The 14,180-nt window shown below is 45.1% G+C and overlaps 1 protein-coding gene across 1 annotated transcript in view; it reads right to left on the reverse strand.

The window, feature by feature from the left end:
- The window catches only part of PLCE1 (phospholipase C epsilon 1), a 333,692-nt gene that overhangs the window by 71,485 nt on the left and 248,027 nt on the right, over nucleotides 1-14,180 (reverse strand). The window contains exons 9-16 of the mRNA XM_004701341.2: nucleotides 8,323-8,505; nucleotides 6,988-7,105; nucleotides 5,832-5,988; nucleotides 4,216-4,338; nucleotides 3,993-4,129; nucleotides 1,840-2,078; nucleotides 599-660; nucleotides 354-519 (exon numbers count right to left, since the gene is read on the reverse strand). Coding sequence (XP_004701398.1) covers nucleotides 354-519; nucleotides 599-660; nucleotides 1,840-2,078; nucleotides 3,993-4,129; nucleotides 4,216-4,338; nucleotides 5,832-5,988; nucleotides 6,988-7,105; nucleotides 8,323-8,505 — 1,185 coding nt within the window. The remainder of the gene's footprint in view (nucleotides 1-353; nucleotides 520-598; nucleotides 661-1,839; nucleotides 2,079-3,992; nucleotides 4,130-4,215; nucleotides 4,339-5,831; nucleotides 5,989-6,987; nucleotides 7,106-8,322; nucleotides 8,506-14,180) is intronic.

The following is a 14,180-nucleotide window of genomic DNA, read 5'->3' on the forward strand; positions in this document are numbered from 1 at the left end:
ATAATATATTGATTTATTTTGTGTTTATGGAACAATTAGATAATTTTCCCATGGGAAAATCTAATTTTAGTAGGGCAGGTCAGACTAAGCATTGAAGGTTATGATTCTCAAACAAGTGTGTGCGTGCACGTCCAAATACACGCAAGCCTAGAAGGAAAGTTAAGTATAGATACTGAAGAAAAAGAAAAGAATTACGCATTAGCCGTTTTCCCACACGTCTCCTCTCACGAAAATAATAATAGTTCATTCTGCCAGCTCTTCCAAGGAATCTGGGGTCCAGTTTCTGTGGCTCTGGAGGTTGTGGAAATAGAAAGGCTTAATGAAGACCATATTCCCAGTGGGGTTCTCAGTACCTGGCTGTAGAGTTCGACCGAGGATTCGCCTTTGAGCTGATGGCCTGTGAGGTAGGTATTGTGCGAAGATTCAATGTAGTAGAAGGAGAGGGGTAACTGCAGGTCTCTCCTGTTCTCCTGCGACTCATCGTTTTTCGAGGCAAAGTTATCTTTATCCATGAGGAACCTACAGGACACAGTTGTTGGTCAGACTGCATGGAAAAAAGCCCACTCTAAAACAACAGGCAGAAGAGTCAACAAATTACCTTGCAAATCCCTCAAATGACATTAGGCCCTGGTGACACATATTGACACTAGGCTCGAACTTCTGCAAAAGATAGAAAGAAAAAGGGGGTGGGGGTGGGGATGGGGAGAGTTATTTGGATAAAAGGAAACGGAGAGGGGGAAAATAAACTGCCGTATCATTTTTTAAACTGTTCTGTTTTCATCAGGAAACATCTAAACCAAATATTTGAATGAAGTTAGTCATGTAGTAGTAAAATGTAGTGTAAACCCATTTATTCTGTGTGAGTTTATTACACTGACCATACTCAGTTTAGGGGAGAAAAAAAGAGGTGCTGAGAAAAGATGAAGGCCGCTGTACACAAAGCAAAGGGTCTCGGCTTTTCCAGCTGAGGATGGGAGAGTAGGGACAACTGCCTGACATCACCCAGGCCGAGCACGTGGGCGGGGGCTGGTCGAACGTGAATGTGCGTGCGAGAGGAAGGCGGAAGCCTTACACTTTGGCATTCTCGATGCTCAGTACTGTGGAGTCCCTGCCGCCTCAGTGAAAGGAAACCCCGCCCAGCCCTGCGCATCCTCTACATTTTTCTTCTGCTTGAGCCCCTGACACAACCCCGTGTCACTGCATCCTGCCCAAGGTCGTCCTCTTCCTCACGGCCCACGACTGCTTTATCAAGCCTGTTGTCCTTCTCCCGGGACTCGTGTCTCTCGATGACAGGCCCAAAGGATGGGAGTCGAAGTCGTGCCATTCTTGCCTCTAAGGAGCATTCTGGCCAGGCAGACCTCCCCCAAACCGATTTGCTTGTTCTGTTGGCAGGCCCCAGTACTTTCAAGGATCCAATCCGCTCGCTGGGCAGCTTAGCCACCGATTCCTAACTGGTTGATCTATGAAGTTGAAAACTAGACTTTGATTTTTTGTGTGTCCCTTAGGCTGGAACCATAGGAAGGACGCATGTGCAGATTCCTTATCGCAGTTGTGAGTCAGAGACGCCCTGTGGTCATGTTAAGGTACATAAAGACATTTATACATTTGGTATTTCAACAGTAATCACCCATCCAACAAACCAAAAGCCACCTGTATTTCTGACCAGGCTGGAAAGCTCTGGAATGGGCAGAGTAAATGTTTAGTAGGACATTGCTAGAGTGCTACGAGGCATTGTCCGCACACGCACTCCCCAGATGCGCAGACCTGAATTGTCCGCACACGCACTCCCCAGTTGCGCACAGACCTGAATGATGCCGCACTCCCCAGTTGCGCACAGACCTGAATGATGCCGAGGATTTCGTCGTACGTGTAGTGTTCGCCTTGGCAGTTCACCAGGAAGTCATTGAGCTGGAGTATACCAATTCCGAAGATGCCCAGGGACGTGCTCTCGACCCCAGTGCCGTTTGTCACAATACTGGCCGCCGCGATGGCATCAGAGATCTGCCTCTGGTTGTCTGAGAGCTGCTGTTTACTCTTAATAAACAACCCCAAATCCGAGACATTCCTGGTCAGCAAATCTGAAACAGAAGCACCCACAGAATATGGGCTATCACAGGAGAGGCAGCATCTTCAGACAGCTCATGTTAGACATTGTGGCGTTGTGGAATGACTAAACTGGAGAGACTAGACTCATCTGACTAAACAAGCCATCCGACTCGGTGCTTTATTTCTGGCTTCACTTCGTTGAAGGGATAAAGAACAACCCAATGAATAAATGGAATACATTAATACAGAACTAGGTTTATGATCTTGAAATCTCATGAGCTTGCAGGTAGGTGGGAATAGAGTTACCTCGCAGCCAAATAATAGAAAACTCACTGCCATTGAGTGGATGCTCAACTCACAGCGACACTCTAGGACAGGAGTGAACGTCCCCGGGGGACTTGGAGACTATAACTCTTTAGGAGAGTAGAGAACCCCACCTTTCTCCCATGAAGGGGCTGGTGGTTTCCAACTGCGGACCTTGTGGTGAGCAGTCGAGTGCATAACCACTATGCCACCAATAGATAGGTCTTTAAAGCAAACAGTAAGCAACCTATGTACGAAGAGGCTTGATCCAATGGATGTGTGGATTGTTCCAAGGGCTGGAATAGCTCCCACTAAAATGATCTTGAAAAAAGTGAACAATCGTGTTTGTGGGGACTGTGCTCCACAGTACAATCCACCATGTTTGCCCCAAACAGCTCAGAAGCTAGAACTAATGGTAGATTCTACTGGGGACTTGGGGCTGAATGTGGACTTGGATTTTTGAGAGTAATTACTACATTTTTATGTTTGTAAAAACATACAAATTACAGGTTTCCCTTCTTTTCCGAACTTTAAAATGTAATCGTTGGACACATTCGTGGTTATGCACATTTCCTGACAGGTTTAATAAGGGTTCCTGTGTTGAGCTTAAAGACAGCAGGGTGTTTTAAATACATGAGAAGCAACTGAAAGAAAGATGGTTGATATTTTGGTTTTTATATCTTCCATCGAGAAGAGAGAAATTACAGGGGTGGTGGAAACATTAACAATAAAAAACCAAAAGCAACCCCCCCCCACACACAGGTGGTTGCAGTGGTTGCAGAGGGGTGATGGTGATGGTGAGTGAGATCACGTAAGTGGACACTCTGGTTTCTATGTTAGGGAAACTGTCGTGCAATTTTAGGCGGGAGTGTTCCACAGAGGTCATTCAATTATCTCCTTGTCACAAAGTCTGAAAGTTCGCTTTGGGGAGTGCGGCCCACCTGCTTGGAGGCAGAGAAGAGGTTCCCAACTAGGACCTGCCACCCACCTTGTGATATGTGGAAGTGGGCCAGAAAGGACTTTGGGCCATCATAATGGCTAAAGGGTACAATTGGCTAAATATCTTGGATCCTTAGATACTTAAATATCAGGCCCACTCATGATACTTTTTTTTTTTTTTGCCCTAAATGTCAAGAGCAACCCACTCCCATGTCAACATACGATATCCTGAAAGGGTTCTCTAAGTGCTGTGCCATGCTCTGGGCCGCGGCATCCCATGTGGCGCAGGCTGAGGGTGGACACGAATGGAGTGCTGAGCTTTATTGTTCCTGCATTCCCTGGTTGGCGGAAGTGCATGGCAGTTGGTACGCAGGGAGCGGCCTCACTCATCGAAGCCGTTGTTGTGAGTTGCCATGGCCTTGACTGGGACGCAGGGTGACCCCTGGTGTGCAGAGCAGGACTGCTCCCCAGGGGTTTCAAGGCTGAGCCCTCCGGCAGCAGACGGCCGGGAGTGTCTTCTGGAGCGTGCTGTGTGGGTGGTTGAAATGGTCAGCCTGTCCGGAGGTCGTCGTGCACTAACCATTTACACTACCTGGGGACACCTGTGAACCTAAGTTTTAGACAGGACGCCCTCAAAGCAAACACCTGGGGGTGTTAAGGAAGCCTGAACACATACAGGAAACATTCTAGGATGTCAAACAAACCTAGGTCCGGCTGGAGGCTGCTGGTGTGTTCTTCGATAGTAAGGTTGGTGTAGAGTGGGGCTGACTCGGAGCCCAGTCGGGTGCAGGGCACGGAGTAGATGTCAAAGAGATCCTTCAGGTCCTTCCGGCTTCTCACACTGTGCGAGGACAGGCAAACAGCTCGCAATTAGTACGTTGCTGCAATGTGGGGGCTGAGCAAGAGTAAGGAGAAAGCAGGTCGTACCTGAAGGATTTGAACAGCTCAACGAATTCAACAAAACTCATGTTACTGTCTGAAACCATGAAGCTCTGGAAGCCCTGCATTCCACCTTTGACTCGCCCGTGCCAGCTGCTGCTGCTCCAAGCACTGCAACAAAGACGTGGCTTTAGTGGGCAAGGCCCGGGGCTGTGTTTGCCATTGTGCCCCAAGCCTCCTTCTTTGATATGCAAGAGAAGCAAAACAGATGGATGAGAAGTTATTTCCGGGCTCTCTTCCACTTCTCTCAAAATGAAACCCAATCGTGTCAGAAGAGATAGAAATGTGTATGGTGATACCTTTTCATATGTGCAGCCTGTTTAGTAAGGGCACAAAATGAGATGAATATTCTTCCATTCATCAGAAGCTGTCTTTGAAATCACAAGCCAATGGGAGGAACCCTCCTCCCTCAATAGCTTAAGAGAAGAGTCATGGGGGGTGGGGAGGGGGTGGAAGAGTTCCAAAGTGTACAGTCATAACCTACAGAAAATACTGCATGTTCCTTTCTGTATTCACAATTATAGAAACACCTTTGGGAAGAAAGTCTTGAGTGTATCAATCTGTCTTTTCTTTTCCTGCCTCAAGCAGTTCGTGGATGAAAACAAGGAAGGGCTTTTTAATATTAATGGAAAATGTGAGTCAGAAAAATATTAAGAGTGGAAAGCAGCCAACTCTGCCTAGGATTATATTTTGTACCTGCCAAGTCTATATCTACTCAGTATAAAAATATCAGTCAAAACGTCGGTCTAGCTGTTCCACAACAGTTCTTCTTTTCCACACTGCTTCACTGACAGAGTAGTAGCAAGGACACTTTGACCAAGGTTATTAGTTACATCAGCGGACAGGCTCTTTCCTTTTATTCCTGTTTTTGTCTTTAATGTTTTGGGAAATGTTTCAAGCACACAAGAAAGCACAGAGAATATGGTCATGAATGCCCAGTTTGCCCTCAATTCTGTTCACAGTGCTCATTTGTGGAACAATATTTTGTGTTGACATTTGGAGGTCACCTCCATTCAAAACGATAGGTTTAGAGCTCTTCATAGACACATGTTGGTGTGGAGGTCAGGAAGAGGAAAAAGGTCAGATAAAGTGGCTTCATCACTCGAATTTCTACCAATGGACAATTGTCGATTCTAACTCATAGCAAACCTATAGGGCCGAGTAGAACGGACTCATGGAGCTTTTAAGCATAATGCCACATCTTTCTCCCTTGGAGCTGCTGATGCGTGTGGAGTGCTGACCTCTCAGTGAGATTAAAAAGAGCCCTGAGGTCACAGGAGGTAAGCACTTGGCTGCTAACAGAAAGGCCAGCAGTTTAAATCGACCCAGCAGCAAAGTGGAAGAAAGGCCTGGTGATCTGCTCCCAAAAGCCACTGATGATTTGAACTGCTGACCTTGCAGTTAGCAGTCCAATATTAGCCTACTGCACCACCAGGGCACCTTGTAGGAGAAAGTAGGAGTATCAAGTTAGGGCATTTGAATGTTCCTGAAATGTGAATTTAATTATACACTAAGTTTAGAGCGGTCTTTCCATTGACAACAACAGAACTCGCCCTTGCACATGATGGGAGGGTTCCTCTGTTTTTATCATGTTAAGGCCCCACCTGGACGGGCTCTTGTTTGAAGAAGACAGCACAGGGGAGGACACTGGCCTGATGGGAGATGATGTCCCGGCAGCCAAGTTCGGAGGCCCAGCTGTGGTCAAAGAGTGGGCTCTTCTGGATGGGAGAGGGTGAGGAGGGCTGGTGATGGCATTTGCCTCTGTGAGGGTGAAAGGAAGGCAATGACTCATTATCTTTTCCTTCAGTAATCAGGTGAAAAACAAAAGACGCCTTTAAATATCTAAGCAACCAACCTTTGCAGCCAATTCCAATACAACAGGCATCAAGATATCTTGATTAATGGACTAATCAGGTGGGTTCGCCACCTGGTTACCCACTTAAAAATAGATAGAGATTTCTAGGTTGCAGCCACTAAGACTCTGATTCAATTGGTCTGGAGTGTGACCAGGTATAGGCAGATACATGAAAAAATTAAACAACTTTATGAAAATAAACATAGCCAAAGATACAGCACTTTTCCCTCCAATTTCCACATATACAAGTCAGTGACGTTGACCGCGTGCTTCAAGTTGCGCTACCTCTTCCAGTGATTCTACCGCCACGATCCTAAACTTCCCAGCCAGCCTGTGGAGTTGTAATGGTCAATTTGGTCTCTCAAAAGCAGATGTGAACGGACTTTCCTAATAAGATAAACTATGTTTTGCTTCAAGAAGACTTCAAGGAGTAGCTTTGGTTTAGAAAGTTTAAAGCTCAAAGATTATTCAGTTATCTCTTTTGACAAGTGCTGATATCCAGACAAAGTGGAGAGTCCCTGATCTAATTCATAAAATCTGTGCAGAGCACCTCCCTCTTCAGCAGGAACAAGTTCGACAAGGAGAACCCTCTGCCAAGGACGCGAGGCTTACCAAAAACACCTCTTGTATTTCACACCCAGGTCAAGGCAATAAAGAGTTTACAACAGGCGGCTTCAAAGAGTGCAGGGGAAAATTCTGTGATCTTCTCATTCCACTTTTCCAGTTTTCTAAAGGCCCCTTGTACACTCAATAAGATGAATGAGTTTTGTTACAAGTGACCACAATACTTAAATCGTAATTTAAAACCAAATGCAGGCTCCCCACCCCAAAAGTAAACCCCCCCCCCAAAAAAAACCCCCAAACAAATAAAAACCCGGATCTCAGAAGTGAAAATGCTGTTTTACCGGATTCCTCTTGTTCGTTAATCTCTTGAGGGTCAGAACCACTCCGACTTCGACACTCTTTGTACGTTTTGGCCTTTCGGGCCACCATCTCGTCGTCGGTTGCTTCTCCACTCTCACCCTGAAAACAGAAAGTGCTCATTGTTCCTGTCTCTCCATCACTGCCCAAGTTGAAGTCCATCTGAACTTCCAGCCCGACTCACAGTCAACATTACCCTCACCCCCACGGTGAAACCAGGAGAGGCCTACATGAAGTCTGATGACGTGTCTCATGTTACAGTGTCCCCCTCGTTCTTCACTGTAAGATCGTAATCCTCAGCAGAGGGAGGCAGAGCCGGGAGGGACAGAACCTCTGTGTCCCGACTGGATTGTGAACGGGAAAAGCTCAGCTCATCATTAACAACTTCCCATCGGCAAAGGATGAGACGCTTTCTAGGTAACCACGAAGCAAAACCACATCACTTTATTTGGGCTAATGTGGTCATATATACATTGTAAGTTGCTTTCTCTATAGAGCAATTGGCCCACTCCCAAACCCATCACCAGGGAGTGGATTCAGATTCATTAGGATGCTGTATAAAGGTGGCTGAGGGTGTACATCATGACAGTAGTGGATGGCCTCATCGTCTCCTGAACAGTGGCTGGTGACTGGGAGGTGACGACCTTGGGGTTAGCTGAAGCGTAATTGGGTCCCCTTGACCTTTTCACTAGTCTTCCTTGCCCACAACAGGGCCCATTCTTCCACCACCTTGAACCATGCCCATGTCCCTGAACAGTCAAACTGTTCATGCCTCCATGCTATCTCTTCTGCTGGGGATGCTACCCGAGTCTTGCTCGCCTCGTAAACTCCGATACATCCTTTGAGACACATCAATCAACTTCCCAGTGAAGGCTTCCCTGCCTGCCTCTAACTCTTTTCTGTTCCTTCTCACTGCTCCCATTTGCTTCGTAGACAGATTCAACCCTGACTCCCATTTAGATCTCGCTGTATTTGTTTCCATGTCTGCACATCTTGATGGGTCCCCCTTTTGCCTTGAGTTGATTCTGTTCCTAGCACTGGGCCCAACACCAAGGAAATACTTGGTAAGCTCTTACATGTCATTTGTTTCACACCCAGTCTTGTTCTCTAACCCAAATGACCGAGAGTGGCTTAAGCACACTCAGACCAAACAAACCCAACCCCCCAAATCCACTGCCATTGATCATTCTCACTCAGAACAACCCTGCCGGACAGACTCGAACTTCCCCACAGTGCTTCTAAGGCTGTGAACCCTTACAGGAGCAGACTGCCACAGCTCTCTCTGGAGTCTCACGCATAATAAGCACGGAATACTCTACCCTCATGAGAATTTTCTTCTTTTTCTTGGTGGCGCTTATGCCCAGCGTGTTGTTTCTCTGCATGTTGGGCTTCTCAGTGCTCTTGGCTGATGTCCCAGGGCTGGGGTTTCGAGTACTCCATCGTCTGCCTCCAAACAGCTCCACAGCATGAGCCAAAGTTGGGCCTTCATAGCGTCCGTCCTCCTGCAAGAGAACCACATGGCAAACACACCAGGGAGCAGCAAGTCATGGAGAAAGAAATACATGCGTGGCTTCCAGTAAATCCCCAGAGGTGGGACAGTACAGGCAGCCACAGAAGATGAATGGTCAGGCCACCCAGTGGCTCTGTTTTCTAACCCTTGGGGCTTTTTGTTGGAAAATCCATCAGAGCCCTGTTGTCTTGGTCACATCCCTGCTGACTTCTAATGACATACTTTCACGGGGCCACATTCAATCGTGATGAGGAACACGTCTCCTGCCTCATTTCAGAGGTTTTGTTCCAGAACTTCATTGTAACAGAACTCAATAAGATTTTGCAAATTAGAGCTTTGGAGGAGCTGGTGTGTGTGTGGCCATTTACATAAAATCAAGTTCAATTCTTCTGTTCCTGCATCGCTGCGGGTAGATTTTCACTTAACTCAGACGGTCTGATTTAAAGTATAGGGATGGGGCATATGTGAAATTCATCTTGGAGGACGCTGGGGACCATCTTAAATACTTCAGCTGTCAGCCTCTAGCGTGGGGAAACCCAAGGGCAGAAAGCCCACGGGACTCAGAACACGCACAGGATGACTGTGGAAAACGAAAGCAGAGCCAAGGGTTCGGCAACAGTTTAGCTGCTTCTCACTTGGCACCTCTGTGCAACATGCTTTCAGTGCACAGCGGCTAGAATTTAGTAATGAAACAATGGATAAAGATCCCCCATAGACTTGGAAAGTCACTTGGTAAAGCCACAAGTTGCATACAAATGAAATATAATATCAAGGAAACCTCATATGTATAAAACAGGCCTACTTTCCACGCAGTGTTTTAATTATCAGGACCCCTGGTGGTGTAGTGGTTATTATGTAGTGCGCTGCTAACTGCAAGTTCGGCAGTTTGAAACCACCAGGCATAAAGTAGAAAGACGGAGCTCTCAACACCTGTAAAGAGTTAATCGTGGAAACCCAAAGGGACACAGCTCTACCCTATCATAAAGGGTCACTCTGAGTGGACCTTCACTCAACAGCAGTGAGTTTGGATTGTCTTAATTGGTCTTAACTCTCTGAAAAGCTCTAAGGGTATTTCTCTGTGGCAGTTTCAATGAAGTGATTATACATTTATTTTGTTTTATTACCAACAATATGCAAATAATAATAGGCTCTCTCTCTCTTTTTTAATGTGTGCTTGATCCTTTATGCTGAAAGCCTTTCTGATTTTATGAATTGGAATTGTGAACTCCCATTTCCTGGACCCTGTTCCGGATCCCAGGAGGTCTATTACGACAATACATAAGAGTCAACCCCATGACCTCCCCTGATTTGGCTGTTCTAAAGTCAGAAAGCTCCAACAGAGGCCAATTTTTATGCTTGCTCAAGAGAAACAAACAAACAAACAAACAAACAAACCTGTAACAGATTTTATTATTTTACTTTGATTTTAAGGTCTTCTTTCTTTTGGAAGTAAACACGCACATAAAGAAATTCCTGCTCAAAATCATTTCTGCCATTGGCTTTTCTTTCATCCCAAACTGCTAATCTTTTCTTTCCTGCCCAGGTTTTCTAAATTTGCATCTGGGAAGGACTGGCTGCAGGTGGGTGGAGGCCAGAGGTTGTCTTGTGACCAGATACCAATTGATCTTAGTTCAGGGGACGACAGGGTTCAGCCAATCTTTTTATGGGTAGCTAATGGTCAATCTTCTAGCTCCTCTTTCTAACGTTCACTCTGACAAGCACATTTCAAGCCACTTGCTCGTCTCTGGAACTCGACATGGTTCCAGAATAATCTTATCTTTCAATTTCTTTGAGTTTTGATGACGTCTTCTTTTGTAGAGTACATGCAGCCAAACATACACCGATTAACAGTTTCCACATGTACAGCTCAGTGACCTTGATGATGACCTTTGAGTTGGGCAATCATTCTCACCCTCCTTTTCATGAACTCGCTGACCCCCACATGCCTGTCTAATCTTTTGAGTTGCTGCTATCATTTTGTAGTTCGTAAGAATTTTGATTCGGCCGGATGCTTTTTTTGTAAAGTCATGAACGTCGGTATACTGGGATTAAAATGTATTTTGTATTTTTTTTTTGCTTTAGAGCACTGTAAGACCTGGGGTGAGCGAAAGATATGCCTTGAATCATTGTGCGTAAAGGCACATTCTCAGTTTTAGAAGAGTTCACTGGGAGGTTGAAGTTGGGAAATTAATTCTCTAAAATATCCATGCACTTTGCCTTTGACAAATCTTTATATGTGACATTTTGAAGACTATATTGATATATGATCCACCAATCAACAGCCTTTGAATAAATCTTTTTTTTTTTAAGTTAAGCCAGAATCAGTGTCTTTTGTTTACAACATTCTCTACTCTTTCCAAAGATGGGGTTTCTGCTTTACACATAACTTAAAGCTAAAACGCAGGATACCCATCTTTCCTCTTCATCATCTGGCCCTGCTGACCTCCCTGCCCTCTTCTCCTCGTTGCGCCAGCAATACCAGTGGTTCTCAACCTTCCTAATGCCACGACCCTTTAATACAGCTCATGTTGTGGTGACCCCCCAACCAAAAATTATTTTCATTGCTAGCATACTGTCTTGAATGTTCAATCCTAGGTTTCACTACAAATGTTACTACTTCTTCTTTTTGGTTGTATCTTCCAATGCTGTTTCCATCAGATCAATTTACTTGTCGTTGTTAGTAGGAGCCATCGAGCCAGTTCAGATTCAGAGCAACCCTGTGCACAACAGAATGAAACACGGTCTGGTCCTGCTCCATCCTCACAATTGCTCTTATGTTTGAGCGCATTGTTGCAGCTACTGTGTCGATCCATCTTGTTGATCACTGATGGTGGAGATATTTATTGAAGGTTCTAGGCAAAGACAGACTTGGAAGAAGTACCTGGTCATCGATGAAAAACAAACATAGGAGTGAAACCCTTGTGACTAGCAGTAGAACGCTGTCTGATATGGGGCTGGAGGATGAGTCCCTTACGTTGGAAGACCCTCACACTACAACGGGGGAAGCGTTACCTCTTCAAAGTGGATTTGATCTTCATGACCCAGATGGAGGCAATCTTTCAGAACCTTCCTTTGCAGATATAGCATGACTCAAATGGATGAGAAACAACTATTAATATCCATTAATATTTGGAACATGGAATGTATAAAGGGCGAATCTAGGAAATTTGGAAGTTGTAAGAAAATGAAATGGAATACATAAAGATCAAGGTCCTGTATTTTAATGAGCTGAAATAGGGTCGACATTGCCATTTTGAATTGGATAATTATATGGTTACAATGCCAGGAATCATACATAGAAGGGAAATGGTGTTACATTCATTGTCAAAAAGCACATGTCAAGATCTCTCTTGAAGTGATAGGATCATACCCACACACCTGTGGGACCAGTTAATAGGACTATTACTGAAATCTACATGCCAACGTGAAGGCCAAAGATAAACAAATAAAAAAACCCCATTATCTTTCAATGCAATTGTTCCATGAACTTTTTGGAGACTCTTCATATCCTTCCAGTGTACTTATTCGATGTGAATGCCAGCAAATCATCCAAGAAGCTGGACTAGATGAAGAAGAATATGTCATGAGAACTGGATGAAGCTTCATTAATGGCCTTCATGATGCAGGTGACACAGTCTTGCTTACTAAAAGTGAAGAAGATTTAAAGCACTTGCTAAGGAAAATCAAACACCGTAGTCTTCAGTATGAAGTCCACCTCAATAGAAAGAGAATATGTATTCTGACAGCTGGACCGCAAAGCAACATCATGAGAAATGTCAAGGATTTCATTTTGCCTTTGGATCCACAATCAATGCCTTCGGAAGCAGCAGTCAAGAAATCAAACGATGCACTGCACTGGGCAATCTGCTGCAAAAGACCTCTACAGTCTTAGAAAGCAAAGACGTCACCAGGAGCAAGAAGCTGTGTTTTACCAAGCCCTGGTGTTTGCACCTCTCTGGACGGCACGTGAAAGGTGGGTGATGAATACGATGGGAATGACGTCTTTGAATGAGCACATCGGCAAAGATACTGAGTACATCACGGCGTGCCAGAAGAACGAGCCATCTTGTCTTGGCAGAAGGATAGCCAGAATATTCCTTGGAGCCAGGATGGCCAAACTTTGTCTCAAGTACTTTGAACATGTTATCAAGAGGGACCATCCTTGAAGAATAACATCATATTTGGGAAAGTAGAGGGACAGCGAAAAAGGGGTGGACCCTCAGTGATCTGATGTGAGACAGTGGCTGCCACAGCAGGTCAAAGGTAGACAGATGGTAAGGCTGGTTCAGGATTGGGCAGCGTTCACTCCTGTTGTACACAGCGCTGCGATGAGTCGAAACCAACGTGATGACCACTAACAACAGCACTGACGTAGTTGTGTTTGAAAGGACCTTCCGGTACATTCACCTCATGAAAGATTTGTATGTTGGAAAGATCATTTTTATATCAACATTTCACAAGTTGGGGATTAATAAACAACTCCTATAGGGCTGTTGATAGAAGTTTGGAAGAACACAAAAGGCTTTTCGAGAATTTCTTTAGGTTGGAGACAAACTGAAAGAGGCTTCCTTTGTACTGCCAGATTTCGCAGAGCCTTTAATAAGCCAACTTGACTTAGAAACCACCCAGAAGGGTAATTCGTGCGCCTGTGTGACCTTTTCTTCCCGGAGCCCCACATGTGTCTTTTTGATGCTCCTGGGCTATTGGATGAGAAAAAGATCCGTTTTTTTGAGATTCCCTCTCAAGGCAAGTTTCCTAAATAAATGGCACTCTTTTGGTGTGTGGACGAGCATCACTTAGACTTTCAGAAGGCGTGAGGTGCATCCTGGGCTCCTCTACCAGGAGCGGGGTGGTCAACTGCTGTAGCTATGCCTGCAGCTGGGTAGGACTTTGTGGCATGAATTAAAAAGTCGTGCTCCCCCTCCCCCATCAGGACAGAAAAGAAAGGAAAGTGACACTGAAGATCTTGCTACAATGTATTTGATGAGGACACCTCAGCAGTCATCCGGTGGTGGCGCCCTTCCCACTTCATACGCTTCCCAGTGCCCCTTTTCACGTCCCCATCAGCATGGCCCTGTCCACCAGGAAGTGTGAAGAGATCTGCGAAGGTAGAGTCAACGGGTAGCTCCTTCCCTCAAGCAGATGACTATGAGAAACTACCTTCTAAGGGTGCCCGGCTATTCAGAACGATTTAGGAAAGACCTACTATTTGGGGAAAAGTGTCTTTTAACCTTAGGAACACTATAATTAGGCAGAAATACACAATAAGTTCAATAACTCCCCAAGAATCACGCTGGATGTTACTTGATGAATCAGGATTTCTGTTTCCAAAGAGAAGGTTCTCAATGTATCAGCTAGTCGTGAATGAATAATGAAAACATTCAGTTGATCATGCATCCTTGTGGAAACCTTGATTACGTCCAAATGTTTTTAAGAATGGCCTTCTTCATGTACATATGTAAATATATTTATATAGGATGGTGGGGAAATAGATCTACGTGCATATAGTTATAGGTTTAGTATTAAGGCAGCAGATGGACATTGGACCTCCACTCAAGTACTTACTCAATGCAAGAACACGTTGTTCTATTAAATTGGCATTCCATGATGCACACCTTCCCGGCACAATCACTGAAGACAAAGCGGGTGCATAAGCAAATGTGGTGA

This window comes from Echinops telfairi, unplaced genomic scaffold (genome assembly GCF_000313985.2).
Source record: "Echinops telfairi isolate 266 unplaced genomic scaffold, ASM31398v2 ScPeMD7_70;HRSCAF=299, whole genome shotgun sequence".
Taxonomy (NCBI): Eukaryota; Metazoa; Chordata; class Mammalia; order Afrosoricida; family Tenrecidae; genus Echinops; species Echinops telfairi.